The sequence below is a fragment of the Geotrypetes seraphini genome, chromosome 4, assembly GCF_902459505.1.
Source record: "Geotrypetes seraphini chromosome 4, aGeoSer1.1, whole genome shotgun sequence".
NCBI lineage: Eukaryota > Metazoa > Chordata > Amphibia > Gymnophiona > Dermophiidae > Geotrypetes > Geotrypetes seraphini.
The window spans coordinates 9,679,650-9,702,590 of NC_047087.1; the positions used below are offsets into that span (position 1 = coordinate 9,679,650).

Genomic DNA, 22,941 nt, shown 5'->3' on the forward strand with positions numbered 1-22,941 from the left:
AAAACATTTACACGCACATCTTTATAGAATACCGCCTAGCAAGGTACACGTGTAAATCCAAGTTGTTGCCAGCTAGCGCCAGTAATTGACAGGTAGCACCCAATTATTGGTGCCAATGGCTTTAATTAAATTGCACGCACAACTTTGAGTGCTGTATGCACGTGGGCTGATTTTAAAAGTGATAGGACTGTCTCTTATTCTTTCCAAGAAGTAGACATGACACCGCTGTGCTGGTTCTTGTGAAGCTCATACATCGACATTTCTGAACCTGCAGCTGGACTGCCACAGTCTTCGTTGTTGGGTCACAGCGAGAGGAAGACGTGTTTGGGAGAGTATGCAGCACGGCTGATTGTTTCCCCACCCTCAAGAGTTTCTTTTCAAGTTTAACACAAAATTCAGTCACACACCTCTGGCGTACTCTCATATGCCATGACAAAACGTGCAAAGTTCTTCCTCTTGCTACTGCAGTCCAACTGCAGGTTCAGAAATGTCCACGTGTGAGCTTCACAAGAGCCCACGCCTACTTCTTGGAAAGAAAAACAGAGGACGTCTCCTCACTTTTCAGTCGGCCCTTTCCATAATTCCCCTGTAGGGGCGTATAAACATTGTGTGGCCACATCAACGTACTTGGTGGATGCGTGTAAAAGACTGCACCTGCTTCTATGTGAAGTGCATGTAGATGGTCCAGGGGCGGAGGATGTTTTGTGATGTGTATAGTGCAAGCGTGTGGTGCACGGTTCGGGAGGGGGGGAGGTTGTTTTATAAAGGTGCATATGTCACCATGTTGCCTTTAAAAAGCAGGTTTAACATAGGTGCCTTTTTGGACTTATATAGTAGTAAGGGGGAGGGGCAGGGGTGGACCACACCGGGTGCCGTCTTGGTGGGGGGGTGGCACCTCTCTTGGCCCCCCCCCACCATGCGCACACCTTCCCTTCCTCTCTGTACCTCTTTAAATCTTTGCCAACACAAGCAAATTCTCCAGCTTGCAGCTCACGCCGGCCTAGCTCCCCTCCAAAATCACTTCCTGGTCGTGGGATCAGGAAGTGATGTCAGAGGGAAAGCCATTGCCGGCGTGAGCAGCAGGCCGGAGAAGCCGCTTGCGCTGGCGAAGATTTAAGGAGGCACGGAGGGGAAGGGAAGGTGCAAGTGTGACAGGAAGGCGGAGAGGAGGGTGCGGGGTGGCGATACCAGCTGCCTTGGGTGCCTCCTACCCTCGCTACGGCACTGGGCATCCTGTTAAAATGACCCTTAAAGAGACAGTTTCCAAATGAGAGCCATTTCCGCTTGTATAAGCTGTCTGAAACTTGAAAGACACGCCTCTGGTTCTTGAGTTCTTAGGCTGTTGGGCCTATTGTCTTGTATTGATTGTAGCCACTCTAGGCTACAACACCTCCCCACCCCCATCTTCTAAAGCTGCAGCCATGGGCCACCTGCCTGCCTAATAGCTGAGCCAACCCTGGTACCCAGTAATGCGTTGTCTGTACACGGATAAACAGGTGAGGAAGAGGATGACGAGACATTTGCCCTTCACATCTCCTCTCTGCAATCTAAAGGTGTATTGCCCGTTTTCTGAGTTTTGGGTGTCACTGTAGTCCCTAAATCGCACATTGCTTTCTGTTGGACATGGCGGTGTGATTCAGAAGGATTCTCGACTCTCTCCTGCAGGTTAAACTTCTCTGATATCCCCAATACGATCCGACTTCTGGTGCCAGACCTTGGTGTGTTCCTGATCTCTGCTGTCAGCCTGGGCCTCTGCATCCGTCTGATACCAAAGACCCCATCCCAAAGCGGGGAGTCCAGGGAGCCCCTGAAACAGGTGAGGCACGGCAAGTGCTCTTTCCCCTCCCGAGATGTCTCTGAGGAGGACGTGTTCACTAAAGCAGTCAGCTAGCAGGGTAACAGTTTCCAAGTTGATTCTTTATTTAATATACCGACCATCAGCGAGTATCTGATCAGTTACAGAGTAAAATAACAATGCAAATTACAATATTTAAATTTAGTTCTAAAATAAAGGAAAAAAATGGTCATTGACTAAGTATTTACATAATTGACAGACAGGACTTAGACTGGTTTGATACATGAGGTAGTGGTTAGGGTGGGAGAGTAAAAAAAAATAAAAATAAAAGGAAGGTGAAAGGGGAGGAAGGAAAACAAAAGGAGGGGGGTCTCTTCTTAAAAGCAGTTCAATGTCTTCCTTGACCCGAGGAGGAGTGGGAGAAGAATTCTTGTCTCGTGTTAGGAATGTTTTGAACTTGTTCTAAATTTATCGAGAGATTCTTCTGATCGAATGTCAGGTGGGAGAGAATTCCAAAGTGTGGCCGCTGAGAGCAGTGGCGTGGTCGGGGGGAGGGGGGTTGGACCTCCCTGGGTACCCCCTCACACCACGCTCGTGCCCTCCCTTCCCTCCCCTCCTGAACCTCTTTAAACTTTTGCCAGCGCAAGCAACTTCTCCGGCCTGCTGCTCGCGCCAGCCTGGCTCCCCTCTGAAATCACTTTCGGGTCATGGGGCCAGGAAGTGACATCCGAGGGAAAGCCAGTGCTGGCGTGAGCAGCAGGTCGTAGAAGCTGCTTGCGCTGGTGAAGGTTTAAAGAGGTACAGGGGGAAGGACGGGCGTGAGTTTGGCGTTTGGGGGTGGGGGGCATGGAAGGGGGGCGGAGGGGATGGCATGGGGTGGGGGGGGGCACCTCCTACCACTGGCTGAGAGTCACAAGTTGGGGACTTGGAGGTTACAACAATGTGTTAGATTAATTGCAGAGAGATCCCTGTGGTGCTGTAACGTTACACCACAATTAGGCTACAGAAAGGGTAGAACAGTCTCCCAGAAGAGGTGGTGGAGACAGAGACTGTGTCTGAATTCAAAAGAGCCTAGGATAGGCACATGGGATCTCTCAAAGAGAGAAAGAGATAATGGATACTGCGGATGGGCAGACTGGATGGGCCATTTGGCTTTTATCTGCCATCATGTTTCTATAATCATAAAGTTTTATGGCCTCGCAATGCAGGTGTAAAGGGCCTTAGCCAATAGGAAGAGGAGATGCAAATGTTAAGAGCCTTAGCCAATAGGGAGAGGAGGAGATAGTGGATGCTGCGGATGGGCCATTTGGCCTTTATCTGCCATCATGTTTCTATGTTTCTATAAAACTTCCCCTTCCTCCCAGCTTGTTAGACCCCTGAACAATTGATGGGTAATACACCAAAGGCCTAGATTCACTAAACTTAACGTTCGTGTACGATGGTTTTGCGATCGTTTCCCGACCCGATTCACTAAACATCTGAATCAATATCCGATCTGATCGGCACATGCAAATGAGGGGAAATTGCCTACATAAGTAGGAAGGCAGCGATTCACTAAGCAGAAGAAGAAACACCAATTGGGGTTGCCGATGCAAAATGAAGCAACTGCTGAGGTCCAGTCGCTTACTGCCCTTGCCGACTCTCCTGCTCTCTGCCGCCCCGAAATCCCAGTAAACAACCCTCAAAATAAAACTGTCCATTACTCCCCATATATTCTGCAAAAAGCGCAGTGCGAGCCCGTGGTTTTAACGCGCAGGTTCAAGGCGTGTTCTGTTCCATTCTAGCTGCACAATTTGAAATGATTCCAATGTCCACTCGTGGGAACAGCAAGGCAGCCACCCCTCCCCCCTTGTTTTGACCTGGCTTGTGCGGAGAGTAAGCGCATGCGCGGATCGCATCTACAGCCAACCAGGATGGTCTAAGCATGCATCTTGATCGCTCTGCAGCGATCCAAGGGGGGCGTGCGTCCAATCAGATAATTTGCATGAGGACTGAGAGTTGAATCAGTCGCCCGGCAGAACTCGGCCACGAATCGCCCCAAAACGATCTGGACCGCTGAGTTTAGTGAATCTAGCCCCAAGACACTTGGATTAGTGCTGTGTTTTTAGCAAAATGATGGTGGTGGGGGGAGGGGACCTGAAAGAAACTGTTGGTGTCTGCTGGGACAATTTATCCCTTTACAGGGCCTGTAAGAGGAGCTCTTTCCTGGGCACGGTTCCTCTCTTTTACCATCCGTCCTTGTAGTGCTGTGAAAAATGCTCCGTTTTTCTAAGGAGGCCTCAGGAAGGACTGAGGTGAGTCACCTGTGGTCTGGCGGCTCTTCTTCCAGAGGCTCTTCAGCAGGATGTGGCATCCACCTTCTTCCTTACAAACAGGACCAGCACAAATCAGTCTTCTCTGTTATGGCCCCCAACACTTTGGAACGCGGTACCCCAGAACCTCCCTAATGATATTTAAATCTAAACTAAAAACATTATTATTCCAAGATGGTTTCCACGCTTGATAACTTACTCATCTCCCAGGAATGGAATCTATGCCCTTCCCAACTCTGATTTTATTCTAACTACTAGTCTTTAAGCCCATTACATTAACGGGTGCTAGAATAGATGTGTCTGTCTGTCTTTCTTTCTGTCTCCTTAGCTGCTGTCTGTCTTTCTTTCTTTCTTGCTCCTTGGCCTCTGGCTGTCTGTCTGTCTCTCTGGCCCCCTGTCTGTTTGTCATTCTTTCTGTCTGTCTCTCTTCCTGGCCCCTTGTCTGTCTGTCTTTCTTTCTGTTTATCTCTCTCCTTGGCCCCCTGCCTATCTCTCTCTGGCTCCCTGAACAAACCAAGATTGCTGCCTGCCCCCCAGCACACCCCTCCCCCCAAAGCAGCCCCTTTTCCCTCTCCCCCCTCCACTTCCCTGTGCAGCAGTAGCAGCCGGATGCCTCACAGCCCCTCGAACGACACCCTCCTGCCGTTGCTCTCACTGCTGCACGAGCCGCAAGCCGCCACACGCCGCACGCGCCGCTAGCCACTCCGCACCGCAAATGGAACATGGCCCGGAAGCACAGATCATGGCGGCAAGGATCACGCCGTTTCAAGTGCGCATGCACAGGTAAGGGTTTTATTATAGAGGATGCCTCCCTTGCCCTTTTTTGGTCCTCTTTGTATGTGAATTCCCCTCAATATTTAGAACACTGTATTTGCTGTATTGTAAACCTCTAAATACTCGTGATAGACGCTATATCAAGAAACTATTCAACTTGGAAACTTAGGAGAGGGCTGAGGTGGTCTCCATGCACTGATGCCACATCATTCAGTGGTGCTCCGTCTGAGGGTGGGGCGGGGGCACATAGGCCTTGGATTTTCTACCTCCGGATAAGGTTACCGGATAAGGTTACCGGATTTTCCGGACCCATAGGCCCTCCCCCCAGGCCCGCCCAGTTCCACCTATTACCATCTCGTTACGTTTACGCCATGCCCCAGCCCGCCCCCTTCAGCCTGTTCTCGTCAATCATGAGGGCATCCGTGCATGCGATGTAATGTCACAAGCACTGCATCTGCCCATGGGCGGAGGCCTCTCCCGACACGATCTGCTTTTCAAAACCCAAAGTGCCGGGTTTTGAAAAGCCGTCTGGACGCCCAGACATGCCCTCTAAAATGAGGACATGTCTGGGTAAGTCCTGACGTCTGGAGAGCCAGCGCTGTTTAGTGATGGCAGATTTGGCACTGCCTGCCTGCTCTGTCTTACTGCTGAGATCAGCCCTGTGTATGGAGCACTTGAAATAATTAAATCAGGTTATTAGGCTGAGCCTAACTTGGTTGTGCAGTCCAGATAACAGTGAAAGGACTTTTGTCTGTTGGGCAGTGGTGTAGCAAGGGTAAGAGGCACCCTCCCATGCCCTACTTGCCAGCTCCAGCTCCTTCCCCACCCCTCATGCCACACTTGCGCCCTTCCTTTCCTGTATCTCTTTAAATCTCCGCCAGCGCAATCAGCTTTTCCAAGCCTGCTGCTCGCACTGGTGTTGACTTTCCCTCTGACATCACTTCCTGGCCCTGCGACCTGGAAGTGATTTCCGAGGGGAGCCAGGCTGGCGCTAGCAGCAGGCCAGAGAAGTTGCTCACACTGGCGAAGATTTAAAGAGGTACTGTGGGGGGAAGGGAAGGCACAAGAGTGGAGTGGGGGGGGGGGAGTGGAGAGGTGCTAGCGCCCTCACCAGACTGCACCCAGGGCGTTCCACCCCCACTTGCTACGGTCACTTCTGTTAGGGAATATTTTATGTAGATATTTATTCATCAAACGTAATCTGCCCGTCCTGAAAGAGCTCAGAACTGTGGGCTATAAACTTGCCTCAAACACTCTGTGCAAAGCCCATAGTAGACACCAAAGGAGTGGGACGCTGTTAACGGGTGAAAAGCTCAGGCTGTGTTCTTCTCTGGGCCGAAGTTAAGAGCAGGATGAGCTTTGAGGGAAACCTAGAAACCTAGAAGATGACGGCAGATAAGGGCCCTAGCCCATCAGGTCTGCCCACTCTACTGACTCACTCCCAAGTCTACTATCCTAGGGATCCCACTCCTGGTGACAGGTTCCCTTGGCTTAACCCTCTAAGGGATAGCAACACGTTTCTTTCCACTACACAGAAAGTAGGAGAGAGAGAGAAAAAAAGTTGCTTTATAAACTAGGAATTTGAGCAGATTTTGCTGCAGGATCTTAGACAAACTCGACAGTCATGATCGCCTCACTTAGGGTTACCATATGGCTCCAGGAAAGGAGAACGGATTGAGACATCCGGGTGTTACTTCTACTGAAAGCAATGGAAGTAAGGAGGACAGATCGAGACATCTGGGCTTTACTTCTATTAAAAGCAATGAATGTTTCAACCTGTCCTCCTTTCTCTGGAGCCATATGGTTAGCCCTAGTGCCCTCACTGCCTCGCCTCCTAGAACAATCTAGTAAAAGTGCACGGTTGAATATCTTACATCTTAACTGTATTTGCTATCTGTTTAATGAGCCCAGTTCCCATGAGATGTTTACCTGGCTAAGTAGGTTCTCAGGAAAGGCCTCCCTCCCCGACTGTAACAGTACACACGGCTAACTCTTTTCTTTTTGTCTGTTGGGATATACTTTTAAAACCAATGGGAGGAAATTGTTTTTCACTCAGAGAATAGTTAAGCTCTGGAACACGTTACCAGAGGATGTGGTAAGAGCGGATAGCGTAGCTGGTTTTAAGAAAGGTTTGGACAAGTTCCTGGAGGAAAAGTCCATAGTCTGTTATTGAGAAAGACATGGGGGAAGCCACTGCGTGCCCTGGATCGGTAGCATGGAATGTTGCTCCTCTTTGGGATTCTAGAATCTTGTTACTCTCTGGGATTCCGGAATCTTGCTATTCTTTCAGATTCTGGATGGAATGTTGCTACTCTCTGGGATTCTAGAATCTTGTTAATCTCTGGGATTCCGGAATCTTGCTATTCTTTGAGATTCTGTATGGAATGTTGCTACTCTTTGGGATTCTAGAATCTTGTTACTCTCTGGGATTCTGGAATCTTGTATTCTTTGAGATTCTGTATGAAATGTTGTTACTCTCTGGGATTCTAGAATCTTGTTACTCTCTGGGATTCCGGAATCTTGCTATTCTTTGAGATTCTGTATGGAATGTTGCTACTCTTTGGGATTCTAGAATCTTGTTACTCTCTGGGATTCCGGAATCTTGCTATTCTTTGAGATTCTCGATGGAATGTTGCTACTCCTTGGGTTTGGGCCAGGTACTAGGGATCTGGATTGGCCACCGTGTGAACGGACTACTGGGCTTGATGGACCATTGGTCTGACCCAGGAAGGCTGTTCTTAGGTTTTTATGTTTTGCTTTGATTGTAAGAGGTCTTTGCTGCCTCCCTTGAAGCTGCTGCCCTAGCACATTGCCTAGCCTTGCCTCGTGGTTTTTGCTGGCCTATTTTTCTCCCTGAGGCCTAAGCTGCTGTTACTTAATTAGCAGGTCCTCTCTGTGTGCTGGACTCATTCCTTCTTTCTCAGCCTGCCTCTACACAGCTGGACAAGCCCGGCCACATCTGCTGGTGCCCATGCCCACTGGCAGATTTCTCCCCTCCAGGACCCAGGGAGGAACATTTCCAGTTGCCTGGGAGGTGCCGCTTTGCTAACGTTCATTCACGGCTCAGTGCTGCAGAATGCTGGCGTCGACTGTATTTATTTTTCCACATTGGCCCATGCAGTGCTGTTCCATCATCACACTGTCAGGTCTCGAGGCTTCCCGGCTGCCCCATGTTCTGGGCTCAGATACAGGACCCTCAGATACAGGATCTCTGGATCTTGTGACAGGGAGCAGGTGGAGAGTGTCCAGTCAGCGCTCTGGTGGTTTCTAGCAGCAGCGGCTGGAGTTTCGTGTGGGTGGGGGTTCTGGGGAGGAGGTGATGGCTCTGAGGCCATGTTTCAGGGCTTGACCTGCCCTAGATCCTTCTGTTGCATATCGCTGATTGTGTCACACCTGCGTCTTGTAACCTGTAACAGTCTAGGTGACCTTCCTCTGTGTCACATCCACTAGTGGTGACCTCCAGGGCTGCTTGGATAGAATTTCAGGACCTCATGATGCCTCTCACTATGTGGTCTGACCCCTTCCCTCTGATGCTGAAAGGCGTACGCAGCGCTGTATATTTTGACATTTATAGATGGTCCCTGCATGGAAGAGCTTACAATCTAACTTGGACAGACAGACATAACATATAGGGTTGGTGATGCAGAACCCAAGGTGAGAGGAGTTAGGAGCTGAAAGCACTTTCAAAGAAATGGGCTGACATTTATAGACGGTCCCTGCACGGAAGAGCTTACATTCTAACTTGGAGAGACAGACATGACATATAGGGTTGGTGATGCAGAACCCAAGGTGAAAGGAGTTAGGAGTTTAAAGCACTCTTGAAGAGGGGGGCTTTTAACCGGGCCTTGAACACTGCCAAAGACGGAGCCCACCATAGGGATTCGGGCTGCTTGTTCCAAGCATACAGCGCAGCAAGGCAGAAGAGACGGAGTTTGCAGGTGAAGAGAAGGGTACAGATAGGAGGGACTTACTAGTTGAGTGGAGCTCAGAGGGTGGGGGAACATGGGGGATATAAGTGAAGAGAGATAGTGAGGGGCAGCTGAGTGAATGCATTTGTAGGTCAGTAAAAGAAGTTTGATTTGTACAGTCAAACCTCGGTTTGCGAGTAACTTGGTTTGCGAATGTTTTGCAAGACGAGCAAAACATTCTCGCAAAACTGGACTTGCAAACTGAGTGTTGACTCGATTTGCGAGCATCCCCCCCCCCCCGATAACTGGCATCACTCCCCCCCTTGCTCGAACTGGCACCCCCCCGCCCGAACAATTTGAACTTACCCCCCCGTCTGGCACCGGCACGCAGCCCGCATCCCCCCCCCCCCCGATAACTGGCATCACTCCCCCCCTTGCTCGAACTGGCACCCCCCCGCCCGAACAATTTGAACTTACCCCCCCGTCTGGCACCGGCACGCAGCCCACAGGACGTGCCGGTGCCGCTAGAAGATCTTCCTGCCTCTGCCGGGCCTTGAGCATGCATCTGAGCATGCTCAAGGCCCGACAAAGGCAGGAAGATCTTCTAGCGGCACCGGCACATCCTGTGGGCTGCATGCCGGTGCCGGTGCCAGACCGGGGGGGGTAAGTTCAAGTTGTTCGGGCGGGGGGTGCCGGTTCATGTGGGGGGGGGGGGGGTCTTTCCGAGTGGGGAGGGAGCAGCGCCGCTGGCCTCGGGGGAGGGGGGTGGGAACGTATCAAAGCGAGTTTCCATTATTTCCTATGGGGAAACTCGCTTTGATATACGAGTATTTTGGTTTACGAGCATGCTTCTGGAACGAATTATGCTCGTAAACCAAGATTCCACTGTATTTGGAAACGGATGGGAAGCCAATGAAATGAATTTAGGACAGGGGTAATGTGAGTATAGTAGCTCTCCCAGAATATGAGTCGTGCAGCCGAATTCACAGAGCCCTTTCAACACCTGGCTATTTCTGTCACCCTACACCCTCTGTAAAGGAAGCAAGAGGCTTCTTGTGAGGCGGAGCGTGCAACCCCTGTACACCAGAAAGAAACCCGTGTGGGTCCTTCACTTGCCACCATTCCACCCGTATGGCTGCGCTGAGAGCATTCCCACCAACTCACTTCACCAACCCTCACCTTCATCCAGAAAATTCCAGTTACCCAAAAAAAAAAAAAAAAAAAAAAATTGCATCCTCACTGGAAAATGTCCAGTAATCTCCTCTGAAATGTTTACATCTCTGGAAATGTCCAGTCAATTCTTTTGTAATCCGCCTTGAACTGCAAGGTATAGGCGGAATAGAAATCCGTAATGTAATGTAATGTAATTCCCCACTCTGTTCAGTCCTTGGCAAGGGCTGGACTTGTGAAACCTGATTAAGAGCTTGTGGTCTGGATCAGAGCCGCTAGAATCCTTCAGCCTGGCATAATCCCGTGAATTCAAAGCTCTGTATTGCGTATGCCTATGAGATGGTATGCTGCCTTGTGTGTGCACATGAGTACAAGACTGAGCACACATACCTTGTATGTGTGCTTCGTGTGTGCGTTTGAGAAGGGGGTGAATGTGCTTTGTGTGTATGAGTATAAGATTGGGCGAGTTCCCTCACACTTCATTCATGTATAACAGAGCCCCTGGCTACATGTGTGGTGCCTGGTTAATAAAGGCAAGTTATGTGCCCATGCAGTTCATAAACTAGGCCAGAGAGAGTAGGGGGGGAGGGGTTTTCCTGCCCTGAGGTAGCTGTAATTATGCACATATGCATGTGAAAGAAGTGGCCCATATGCATATATATTGTGAACTGTTCACATACATGCCAGTTCTGCATCTGCTAGACTTAGGGGTTACCAGATCTTTGCTTGAAAAAAAGTTTGTGTGGCCTGGCCCCATTCCGCCCCCTCCTCCCGGCCCCCATACCTCGTCTCTTCGGGGCTGCGTCTGAAGGGCATCTGCGCATGCACCGGTGTGAGGCGATGACATCACACGCATGCATGTGACCATCACCGTGTCCAGACGCAGCCTCGATCTCAACGCTTTTCAAAACCCATAAGAACCTAAGAATAGCCTTACCAATGGTCCATCAAGCCCAGTAGCCCATTCTCATGGTGGCCAATCCAGATCACCAGTACCTGGCCAAAACCCAAGGTGTAGCAATGTTCCATGCCACCGATACAGGGCAAGCAGTGGCCTCCCCCATGTCTTTCTCAACAACAGACTATGAACTTTTCCTCCAGGAACTTGTCCAAACTTTTCTTAAAACCAGCTACGCTGTCTGCTCTTACCACATCCTTACTAGACAAAGTGCCGGGTTTTGAAAAGAGAACATGTCTGGGTAAATCCGGACTCAGTCCCTGTTTCTGAGATGTCGGTGCATTATATCACATTCAAAAACATGCAGTCATCCCCCCACACACAAACCATAGTGCGCATGCACATGTCACATAAGCATGCAGTCTCCACCCCCCCCCCCCCCCCCAACATCTATGCGTTTATCAGAGGGATAAATATGCAGTCCACAGAAAGGTCTCTGGATATACCACACAGAAATGTTGCGTGCGTGTATGTTTTCAAGCAGGGACGTGGGCAAATGCTACTCAACACACTCAGCTCTCATATAAAATTGTTGAAAGAGTCTCCTGTGTCTCAGGACTGACCTGAGGATGGTCTGCAGGGTTTCATGTGTGAGTTACGCTCTGAGCTCGCTGGCGCTTCTCCAGGGCATATCATTAAACCTCTTTACTTATCCAAGTGATATGTCATTACCACAGTCATATTCTCTCTAGTGAATCAGAGAGAGAGAGAGGACGAATGCCCAAAGGCAGACTCTCCCGGGCTCTTTCCGCTCCAGGCTGAAACCTTCTGCAGTCAGATGGGTATGGAGGAGGTTCATGGGTGGGGGGTGGACATGCACTGTTCTGTGTGCAGGGTCTTACTTCTAATATCGCATACTAATCAAATGTCCTGGCCCACTCATTCCCCTACGCTCGGGATAAATTACTAATGGGCAGAATGACTGACTGGCTTGGTGGTGAGGCTGCAGCCAGCCCAGACATGCTCCACCTACGAGTGAAACCTTTAATTGTTTTAATTAATATTTAATTAATATGTCAGGCAGTGGTTTCTTGCTTTGAGCTCTTTAAGGCAAGGTGAATGATCGATCAGTCTGTCAGTTCTTATTGATTGATTGATTGAATGTGTGCGCTGGCAGGGCTGGCGCACAGGGACTGATCTGGAGCAGCGCAGCTCCAGCCCTAAAAAGACCACAGCTGTTACCAGACCTTTGTTCTGCTCTAACAGACTTGAACTGGGAAAGCTTTTAACCCTTTGAGTTCTGCCTCCTCTCTGGCCTGTTTCTGTGGTCTGTCTCTCTTTTTGTTAGGAATGTTAGACTGAGTCGTTTGCTTGGGTGTGTGACAGGTGGTTTAATCCTCATGGTTTAGCTAGTTTACCCCTGGGGGTTGGGAGGCAGAGCACACATAACTTATATAGGACAGGGTGCAGGGTTTCAATTTTGGCTAAGAAGGGAGTGTCCTGCACTCAGGAGCCCACAACTGGCTTTTTGATCTTCACAAAAGGGCTGAGAATGTTAGCTTAGCAGGGTTTGAAAAAGGTTTGGATAATTTCCAAACAGAGACGTCCATAGACTTATTATTGAGAGAGCTTGGGAAATCCACTGCTTATTCCTAGGATAAGCAGCATAAAATCTGTTTTCTAGTGCAATAGGTGTGTCATTCTAGACGGATGGGTAATCTCCCCATACTCATGAGCTGTCCAGAAGGAATTCATTTCAGCTTTTCAACACCTCCTGTGCTCCCTTCAGTTTTTCCTTTTGCGTGGGAGCTGGAAGAATCTGCTCTGTATAGTTCACACCGGCCATCTTGGATTTCCACTTCTTTTTTTTTTTTTTAAGTTCTCCAGCACCTTCAAATCACCTTGTTTTGCCTCAGAACTCAGGCTTCTTTACCCTTAATTCAAGCCAGGTTTGCACTAGTTGGGCACCCAATGAGCACCCGTGCGCCACATGCCACGCAGCACACAAAGGGTGAAACATAGAAACATGACGGCAGATAAAGACCAAATGGCCCATCTAGTCTGCCCATCCGCAGTAACCATTATCTCTTTCTCTCTCTGAGAGATCCCACGTGCCGATCCCAGGCCCTCTTGAATTCAGACACAGTCTCTGTCTCCACCACCTCTTCCGGGAGACTGTTCCATGCATCTACCACCTAAGATTACTCCGGAGCCTATCACCTCTTAACTTCATCCTATGCCCTCGAGGGGGCAAAAGCATCTGGCTTGGCCTCCACTTTGCTCTCTAGGACTGAGGTACAGCTGGGGGAGGTCTGCTGGCTGGGAGTAAATCCCTTCCAGAGTCCCAGACTGGCGGTCTACCTAAGCTGCAAGATTGTGGAGGCCATGGAGCCTAAGAGACGCAAGCTGAAGTCATCTAAAGGGGACTCGGCGCTGCCTAACAAAGCATTTTCTCCTGAATTTGTCAGTCTGATGTGGAGAGCTTATCTGAATGGACAAGATCCCCAGTGGAGGTCTGGCAAAGCACCAGGGGACACATGAGGGGGCTTGAGCTTCCAGGGCGCGTCTAGCTCAGTATCAGAGGCTGGCCAGGATCCAATGGACCTTTCAGATGGAGGACAAGGAGTCTATCTATATGCCTTTATTATCTCAGAGTGAGCCCTCCCTTCTTGGAGATACAGGGTTGTAAGCAGGTGTGAGTATACAAGATACAATAGTGGCCTTCGATCATGGGGATAACCCCCAGTTCACCAGCTGTTCAAGCATAAGAACATAAGAATAGACCAATGGTTCATCAAGCCCAGTAGCCCGTTCCCAATCCAGGTCACTATTACCTGGCCAAAACCCAAGGAGTAGTAACATTCCATACAGAATCTCAAAGAATAGCAAGATTCCAGAATCCCAAAGAGTAGCAACATTCTATGCTACCGATCCAGGGCAAGCAGTGGCTTCCCCCACGTCCATGTCAATAACAGACTATGGACCGTTCCTCTAGGAAATTGTCCAAACCTTTCGTAAAACCAGCTACGTTATCCGCTCTTACCACAACCTCTGGCAATGCATTCCAGAGCTTAACTATTCTCTTGAGTGAAAAAATATTTTCTCCTGTTGGTTTTAAAAGTATTCTTCGAATGCCCCCAGTCCTTGTAATTTTTGACAGAGTGAAAAATCGATCCACTTGTACCCATTCTACTAGCTGTCTCTTTTCCAAGCTGAAGAGCCCTAACCGTTTTAGTCTTTCCTCATACGAGAGGGGTTCCATCCCCTTTACCATCTTGGTCGCTCTTCTTTGAACTTTTCTAGTGCCACTATATCTTCAAGAATTGAATACAATACTCCGGATGAGGTCGCACCATAGAGCAATACAGGGACATAAATCAGTGTTCCCTCTAAGCTGAGCAGGAGTCCTCCACCCACAGTCTCACCAGTAGAGGGTGTTGTTTTACTGTCACATTTTCAATTGTGAGGGACAGGCAAGTTCTGCAGGACTTCAGGGAACATACCTGTTCTTAGCGACTGAAAATATTCCACCCCCTAGTGGTAGCAATGCAGCTGGAGGACATAACATTCTTAGTCTTGTTAATCATCCCTTTTTAAATAATTCCTAGCATTCTGTTTGCTTTTTTGCCACAGATTGCTGACTTTCTGCGGAACTCCCAACAGGCCCCTTCTGCTCCCTGCTCTGTTCTGAGTGGAGTGAGAGCCCAGTCATCTGTGTTTCCCTGGCATCCTGAAATGAGTCTTATCCCAGGACAAGCAGGCAGCATATTCCCACACATGGGTGACGTCACCGACGGAGCCCCGCAGCGGACAGCCTCAAAAGCAAACTTGCTTGAAGATCTCGATCTTTCGAGGGCTGCACCGCGCATGCGCGCGTGCCTTCCCGCCCGAACTAGGGGGCGCATCACCTGAGAGGATCCTCAGTTCGTTTAATTCCGCGGAGACAAGAAGACACGTTTTTCTTCAGCTCTGCAGCACTTTTGCCTTCTCTTCACCGCGGCTGTTTCTTTTTTTTTTTTTTTTCTCAAAGTTCGGTCGCTGTGCTTTACTTTATTTCTCCTTTCTCAAAAATTTAAAAAAAAAAAAAATCTTGAATTTTTGTTTCTCTTTTATACTTGTCCGGCCGGTGAGCCTTGGGCCTAGGCCCAATTGCTCCTTCCGTTCGACACGGACTTTATTTTTTCTATGTCCCGGCCTCTCACCGGGTTTAAACGTCGTCAGTGTAATCGTGTGATTTCGGTCACCGATCCCCACTGTCGCTGTCTACAGTGCCTGGGTCCTTCCCATTCACCAGAAGATTGTCATCGTTGCTTCACTCTTACTCCACGGGCTTTTCGACGCAGGTGCACCCAATTTTTTCAACTTTTCGGAGATATGGAGCAACCTTCGGATTCGACTTCGACCTCGGCAGCTGCCCCGGTATTGAAGGCTTCGACTCCGACATCATCGACTACAGTCTCGAAGGCTTCGACCCAAGTTCCGGCTGGAGCTTCGGTCTCGAAGGCCTCGACCTTGCCTGCTTCGGTTCCCTCGAAGACGGTGTCCTCGGTGAAATCTGCCATGGGGGGTAAATCTCCGGGTTCTCTTTCAGGTACCGTACCCAAGAAGCCACCAGAGTCCTCTGCACGTCCATCTTCCAAGCGTACCTCCAAGACAAGGGAATACTCACCTTCGAGGTCACCCTCTTCGGAACGTACTGCTGCACCTACGAGATCAGGACCTTCTGTCTCGGTGCTGATGCTGGAAGACATGCTAAAATCTATACTGACCACACAGATTTCCTCTTTAGTGGCTCAATTGGTCCCGTCCTCGACCTTGCCTCGGGTGGATCAGCCTGTCTCCCAATATCCAGTATCTCGAGGCCGATCCCGGACACCGAAGAGAATACCTTCATCTGATTCTTCTCCAGACTCACCTCCTTCGAAGCACCGGTCGAAGCCTTCGAGACATAGTGCTTCGAGACATAGTGCTTCTAAGCTTCGGAGGGAGTCTTCGGCTTTGGATACCGAGACTTCTCTGCCCCATTCTTCGAAGTCGAAGCACAGATCTCGACACCATCGAGCCTCGACTCGAAGTCCTTCTCGACCGAAGACTCCTCCATCGAAACCGGCTCGTGAGACACTTTGCCTCAGACCTCGACTCATTCAGTACCACGTACACCTGGTACTTCTCCATCCAGGAGCCTTAAGAGAAAACATTATCTTACTCCACCTCACAGTGCAGCTTCTTCGGGGACTCTACACCTTGACTCGGAACCACTGTCACCATATTCCAGAGAGGCTTCTCCTTCATACTCAGCACTCCCTAGATCTCGCAGTGTGTCTCCTGAGGAAGCGTCTGATTCCAAATCCATTTCATTTGCCAAATTTATTTTTGATATGGGACAAGCTCTCAAACTAGATCTTCATTCTGATTCTAAATATACTCCTGAATATTTAGCAGATATGGAGCTTCCTCATCCACCTAAAGAGTCACTACGTTTACCAATGACTCCTGTACTTAAACAAACCTTTGTTCGTAACATGGAGACTCCATATTCCATCACTGCCATTCCATCTAAATTGGAATCTCGTTATCGAACAGTTCCATGTAAAGGTTATGAAAAGTCTCAACTGTCTCATCAATCCCTGGTAGTGGAATCATCTTTGAAGAAAGCACATCCTTCTAAAATCTACGCTTCAGTTCCTCCAGGCAGAGAAGGTCGTACCATGGATAAGTTTGGTCGCCGTTTATACCAGAACTCTATGATGGCAAATAGAGTTCTTAATTATAGCTACATTTTTACTTCTTACTTCAACCATTTTCTGAAGATATTACCATCTTTTTACCCGGATATTTCTGCAACTCGTCTTTCAGAATTCAAACTCATCCTCAAGACTCTCTCTCAATTGCGACTCTTCATGTTACAAGCCTCATATGATGCTTTTGAACTCTCCTCTCGAGTATCTGCCTTTGCTGTAGCCATGCGTCGTTTAGCATGGTTACGTATTGTTGACATGGATCCCAATCTTCAAGATCGATTGGCGAATTTACCTTGTCAGGTTAACGAATTGTTCGATGACTCTATTGAAGCAGCTACCAAGCGTCTCTCAGAACATGAACGCTCTTTTGCTTCCCGCATTCGACCAAAACCCAAACCTGCACCAACTAGAGGTTTCAAGCAGACTCCACGTCGTTATCCTCAGAAAACGACTCCTGCTTTTTCCAGGCCTCCTCCTCGTCGTCCTCCTCAACAACAGCGCCAGCAAAAGTCTCAGACTCCTGCTGCCACCAAACCAGCTCAGTCTTTTTTACAGTCTCAGCCTGAGCATTCCAATTTCTCTATTTCCAAATTCTCCCCTCCCCATTTGGGGTCGTCTGTCCACATTTTATCACCAATGGGAGCTCATTACATCAGATCTCTGGGTACTTTCCATCCTACGAGAGGGATACTCTCTTCGGTTGCTGCAGGTGCCTCCAAATCGCCATCCAAGAGAGTGTCCTTCCGATCAGTCGCATCTTCCCCTTCTTCTTCAAGAAGCTCAGGCTCTGCTTCGCCTGCGAGCTGTGGAGAAAGTTCCTCTTCCACAAAAGAACTTGGGATTCTACTCCCGTTATTTTCTAGTTCCCAAAAAGACGGGGTATTTGCGACCGATCCTGGATCTCAGAGCTCTCAACAAATATCTAGTCAGAGAAATTTCGAATGCTCACTCTGCCAACTTTATATTCCTTAATGGATCCAGGGGATTGGATGTGTTCCCTCGATCTCAAAGAGGCATATACTCATATCCCTATTCATCCAGCATTTCGCAAGTACCTCAGATTCCAAGTAGGAAGCCTTCATCTACAGTACCGAGTTCTCCCCTTCGGGTTGGCTTCTTCTCTCAGAGTTTTCACAAAATGTCTAGTGGTGGTGGCTGCAGCTCTTCGCAACCAGGGTCTCCAAGTATTTCCATACCTCGACGACTGGCTCATCAAAGATCCCTCTTTTTCAGGGGTTATTGCAGCGACCCAACAGACTATTCTTTTTCTACAAAGTTTGGGATTTCACATCAACTTTCCCAAATCTCAGTTGACTCCTTCTCAGTCTCTCCAGTTCATAGGAGCAACTCTGGACACTATCAATCTGAGAGCCTACCTTCCACAACCACGTCAGGCCGCCCTTCTTCAGATTTCTCAACAAGTCTTCCAACTTTCAACTGTTCCAGCACGAAAGATGATGGTTCTGCTCGGTCACATGGCTTCTACAGTTCATGTGATTCCTTTTGCCAGACTTCACCTTTGTATTCCTCAATGGACACTGGCATCCCAATGGCAGCAATCCGTGGATCCACCAACTCGACTGATTTCCATAACTCCTTCATTGCGGAAGTCTCTCCGTTGGTGGATGCTCTCTTTGAATCTTTCAAGAGGCTTGCTGTTCTACCCTCTTCCTCATCAGAAAGTCCTCACAACCGACTCGTCAACGTACGCATGGGGAGCTCATGTGGACGGTCTTCGCACTTAGGGTCTCTGGACTCAAGCAGACCGTCGGTGTCATATCAATCTGTTGGAACTCAGAGCGATATTCTATACTCTCAAAGCTTTTCAACATCTCCTTCACGACATGGTGCTTCTTGTACGAACCGACAACCAGGTAGCCCTGTATTATGTCAACAAACAGGGAGGGACGGGATCTCATTCCCTATGTCAAGAAGCTCTGAAATTGTGGCATTGGGCAATTCTTCACAACCTCTTCCTCAGGGCTGTTTACATTCAGGGTCAACACAATTGTTTGGCGGACAAATTGAGTCGTCTTCTACAACCTCACGAATGGACGCTCAATTCTCCTACTCTTCACCAAATCTTTGCTCGTTGGGGAACTCCGCAGATAGATCTGTTTGCATCACCTCTCAACTTCAAGCTGCCTCAATTTTGCTCCCGCATTTACACCCCTCAACGTCTCGAAGCGGATGCGTTTCTACTGGATTGGAGGAATCAGTTCCTTTATGCCTTTCCTCCATTTCCTCTGATTCTCAAGACTCTAGTCAAACTGAAGTCAGAACATGCCACCATGACTCTGATAGCTCCTCGGTGGCCCAGGCAACCTTGGTTCTCCCTACTACTTCAACTCAGCACCAGGGAGCCTCTACTTCTGCCAATCTTTCCTTCTCTACTCACGCAGAGTCAAGGATCTTTGCTTCATCCCAATCTGCAGTCTCTACACTTAACAGCTTGGTACCTTTCTGCATAACAGACTTTCCTCAATTTTCTCAGTATGTTCAAGATATATTACTTGCTTCCAGAAAGCCATCAACTAGACAATGTTATGGCCAGAAGTGGACTAGATTTTCTACTTGGTGTTCTACACGTCACTTGCAACCTATCTCGTCCTCTTTAGCATCAGTTCTGGACTACTTGCTTCATTTGTCACAATCTGGACTTCAAACTACATCTATTATCCCAGGACAAGCAGGCATGATATTCTCTCATGTGGGGTGACGTCATCTACGGAGCCCCAATGCGGAAGCATTTTCAAGCAAACTTGATTGAAGATTTAAGTTTGCTCTGCTGCTCCACGCATGCGTGCCTTCCTGCTCCACTAGGGGGCGCATCCCCTCGTGGTCTCCAGTTCAAAATTTTCCGCTGAGCCTAGAAGTCGTGTTTTTTCAGGCTCTGCCCCAACTGCCTTCTAGCACCGCGATTTTCTTATTTTTTCTCGATTAAGTCACTGTGCGCGAATTTTTTCTTGTTCAACTTGTTCCTGCTTCGTTTTTGACTGACCCGGAGGCTTCCGGGTCCCCGTGGCCGCGTGGCTACCCGAGCCGCGGCCACTTTCGATTCTATGTCCCGGCCTTTGACCGGCTTTAAAAAGTGCACCCGGTGCGAGCGGCTTCTTTCCATCACAGACCCGCATCGCCGGTGCATCCTCTGCCTGGGGGCCGCTCATCCAACCGACTCCTGCCCCCAGTGTGCTACTTTCCAGAACCGGGCCCTCCGCCGAAGAAAAGCCCGCATGGCGGATCTCTTCGCCGCCGACCAACCCTCTACCTCGGCCTCGAGGTCGGCCCCGGCCTCGGCCCTGGCCTTGACCTCGGCCCCGAATACCTCGGCATCACCTCGAGACTCGAATCCGAAGTCCTCGGGACAACAGAAAGCCTCGGCTCTGGGTAAGTCCCCTCTTCCCTCTTCAGGTTCTGCAACAGCGAAGAAGCCAGCCTCGGGGACACTGACGACGCATGGCGGAAGTCCCATGCTCACAGCCCCAGCGAAGCCCTCCAAGCCTTCGGGCCGTGCCTCCACCACACGGGAATACTCTGATACGAGGTCGCCCCCGGTGGAGCGCACCGAGGCAGTGGACATGCCCTCGATGCTGTCCGTGCCCGTTTTCCAGGACCTACTCCGAGCGATGATCTCATCGGAGCTGTCCGCTGCAATGGCCCATCTACAACCGGCCTCGACCTAGACCCCGCATGTGCCAGACCAGCCTGAGCCTCGCGTCGAGCCACCTCGAGGAAAAGCGCGCAAGCTTCGCCGCATCCCATCCTCCTCAGACTCCTCGCTGAGACACCCGAGGTGCTCTCCCTCCACAGACCGCCGCGGGGCAAAACGTCATGCTAAAACGACAGAAACCTCGAACCGCCGTGCCTCCAAGAAGGCCCGAGGTTCCCCCACTCTACGAGGCCATTCACCTACACCTCGTACGGGACTGCTAAGGGTGACGGAACTATCACTCTCCAACCCGCGCATCCTCCGAACTCCCCCTCGGACCGGGGCTCCAATCCAAGGTTTCAGACTTTCACCGAGGTAGTCCGGGTCGAGGTCACCGATTCGACACCGATCGGTACCCCGAACACCGGCATCGTCTCCGAGGGGCTCCTCGAGACGTCGGAGATCCAAGACCCCGGAACACTTTCACAGTGCTTCCCCGGTCTCAGAGCGTGGATCGGAACAGGAGCCTCGATACTCGAGGGAAGCCTCCCCATCCTTCTCCACCCGACGGAGGTCTCGTTCACCGACCCCGCAAGGGGCCTCGGGAACATCCCGCCCATCCTTCTCTCGCTTTGTCCAGGACATGGGCCACGCTTTGGACTTAGACCTCCAGTCCGACTCCAGATACTCTAAAGAGTACCTAGCGGAGCTGGATATGCCATCACTGCCCAGAGAGTCCCTTCGCTTACCGCCTAACCCGGTACTCCAACAGGCTTTCTTCAGGAACCTCGAGACACCTTATATGGTCACAGCAGTACCCTCCAAAATGGAGGCTAAGTACCGTACAGTACCCTTCCCAGGATTTGAACAACCGCAGCTCTCCCACCAGTCACTGTTAGTAGAATCCTCCTTGAAGAAGGCTCACCCCTCCAAGGTCTCAGCGGCGGTCCCCCCAGGCCGAGAAGGCCGAACCCTAGACAAGTTCGGCAGGAGACTATATCAAAATGCGATGATGGCCTCTAGGGTGCAAAGCTACACTTTCACCTTCACATCCTATCTCAAACACCTCATTGGACTACTGAGAGCCTTTGAGACTGACTTACTGGCCTCCCGCCAAGGAGCGTTTAGCCTGCTTGCAGAGTCCCTCTCCAACCTACGCCTCCATCTATTCCACGCGGCCTACGATGGCTTCGAACTCTCCTCCAGAGAGGCAGCCTTTGCTATTGCCATGCGCCGACTAGCTTGGTTGCGCCTGGTCGACATGGACCCCAACTTACAGGACCGGTTGGCTAACCTCCCCTGCGTGGGTAAAGAACTGTTCGATGACACTATCGAGGCGGCTACAAAACGCCTCTCCGAACACGAACGCTCGTTTGCCTCCCTCGTGCGGCAAAAGCCTAAACCGCCCACGTCCAGGCCGTTCAGGGCCCCTCCGCGCCGCTACCCACAAAAATCCACTTCTGCCTTCTCGCGGCCTCCACCCAGGCGCCCGCAAGCCCACCATCGGGCCCTGCCCAAGTCCCAACCGCCTGCGACTACCAAACCGTCCCCATCCTTTTGAAGGGATACGCGGAAGGGGGCGGGCCCCCTCCTCCGTAGTCCCAGGCCTCCTTCCCATCAGGGGTCGCCTCAAAGTCTTTTACCCTCGCTGGGAACAAGTCACGTCGGACGCATGGGTCCTTGGCGTGATCTCATCAGGATACTCTCTTAACTTTCGGGCCATTCCTCCAGACAACCCCCCAAGGAAGTGCCCTCCCAACCGGACACAGTTACCCCTACTCCTCTCCGAAGCTCGAGATCTGCTTCACCTGAGAGCAGTGGAGGAGGTTCCCCCCGGCCAACGGGAGAAGGGCTTCTACTCCCGTTACTTCCTGGTACCGAAAAAAACGGGAGACCTTCGCCCAATACTAGACTTGAGACGCCTCAACAAATTTCTGGTACGGGAAAAATTTTGGATGCTTTCCCTGCCAACCCTCTACCCCCTGATCGACGAGGGCGACTGGCTCTGCTCACTCGATCTGAAAGAGGCGTACACACATGTTCCAGTGCACCCCGCTCACCGCAAGTTCTTGCGTTTTCAGGTGAGAGACCTGCACCTGCAATACCGAGTCCTACCCTTCGGCCTAGCATCGTCACCTCGGGTCTTCACCAAGTGCCTCGTGGTGGTCGCAGCTACCTTACGCTCCCAAGGTCTTCAGGTTTTCCCCTACCTGGACGACTGGCTGATCAAAGCCCCGTCCAGGGAAGGGGTTATCTCAGCGACCCAACAGACTATTATCTACCTACAGAGTCTGGGGTTCGAGATAAACTTCCCAAAATCCCAACTACGCCCCTCGCAGTCCCTACAATTAATCGGGGCCACGCTGGACACGGTTCGCCTCCGTTCCTTCCTCCCCCCTCCGCGTCTAGAGGCGTTAGTAAGTCTGAGCCGAAGGATCTCACTGATGACCTCGGTATCAGCTCGACAGATGATGACTCTCCTGGGCCACATGGCCTCCACCGTCCATGTCACACCCTTCGCCTGTCTCCATCTGAGAATCCCTCAATGGACCCTGGCCTCTCAATGGCGTCAAGACCGGGACCCGATCGATCGTCCCGTGACAGTGACTCCTTCCTTGCAACAATCGCTCCGCTGGTGGGCCGACTCTTCAAATCTTTCCAAAGGTTTGCTCTTCCTCGCCCCTCCTCACAGCA

At 50.4% G+C, this 22,941-nt stretch overlaps 1 protein-coding gene across 3 annotated transcripts in view; it reads left to right on the forward strand.

The window, feature by feature from the left end:
• Positions 1-22,941, forward strand: part of PIEZO1 (piezo type mechanosensitive ion channel component 1) — a 400,254-nt gene that overhangs the window by 136,033 nt on the left and 241,280 nt on the right. For all 3 annotated transcript variants that reach the window (XM_033942562.1, XM_033942564.1, XM_033942563.1), the window contains exon 5: positions 1,666-1,816. In XM_033942562.1, the coding sequence (XP_033798453.1) occupies positions 1,666-1,816 (151 nt within the window). The remainder of the gene's footprint in view (positions 1-1,665; positions 1,817-22,941) is intronic.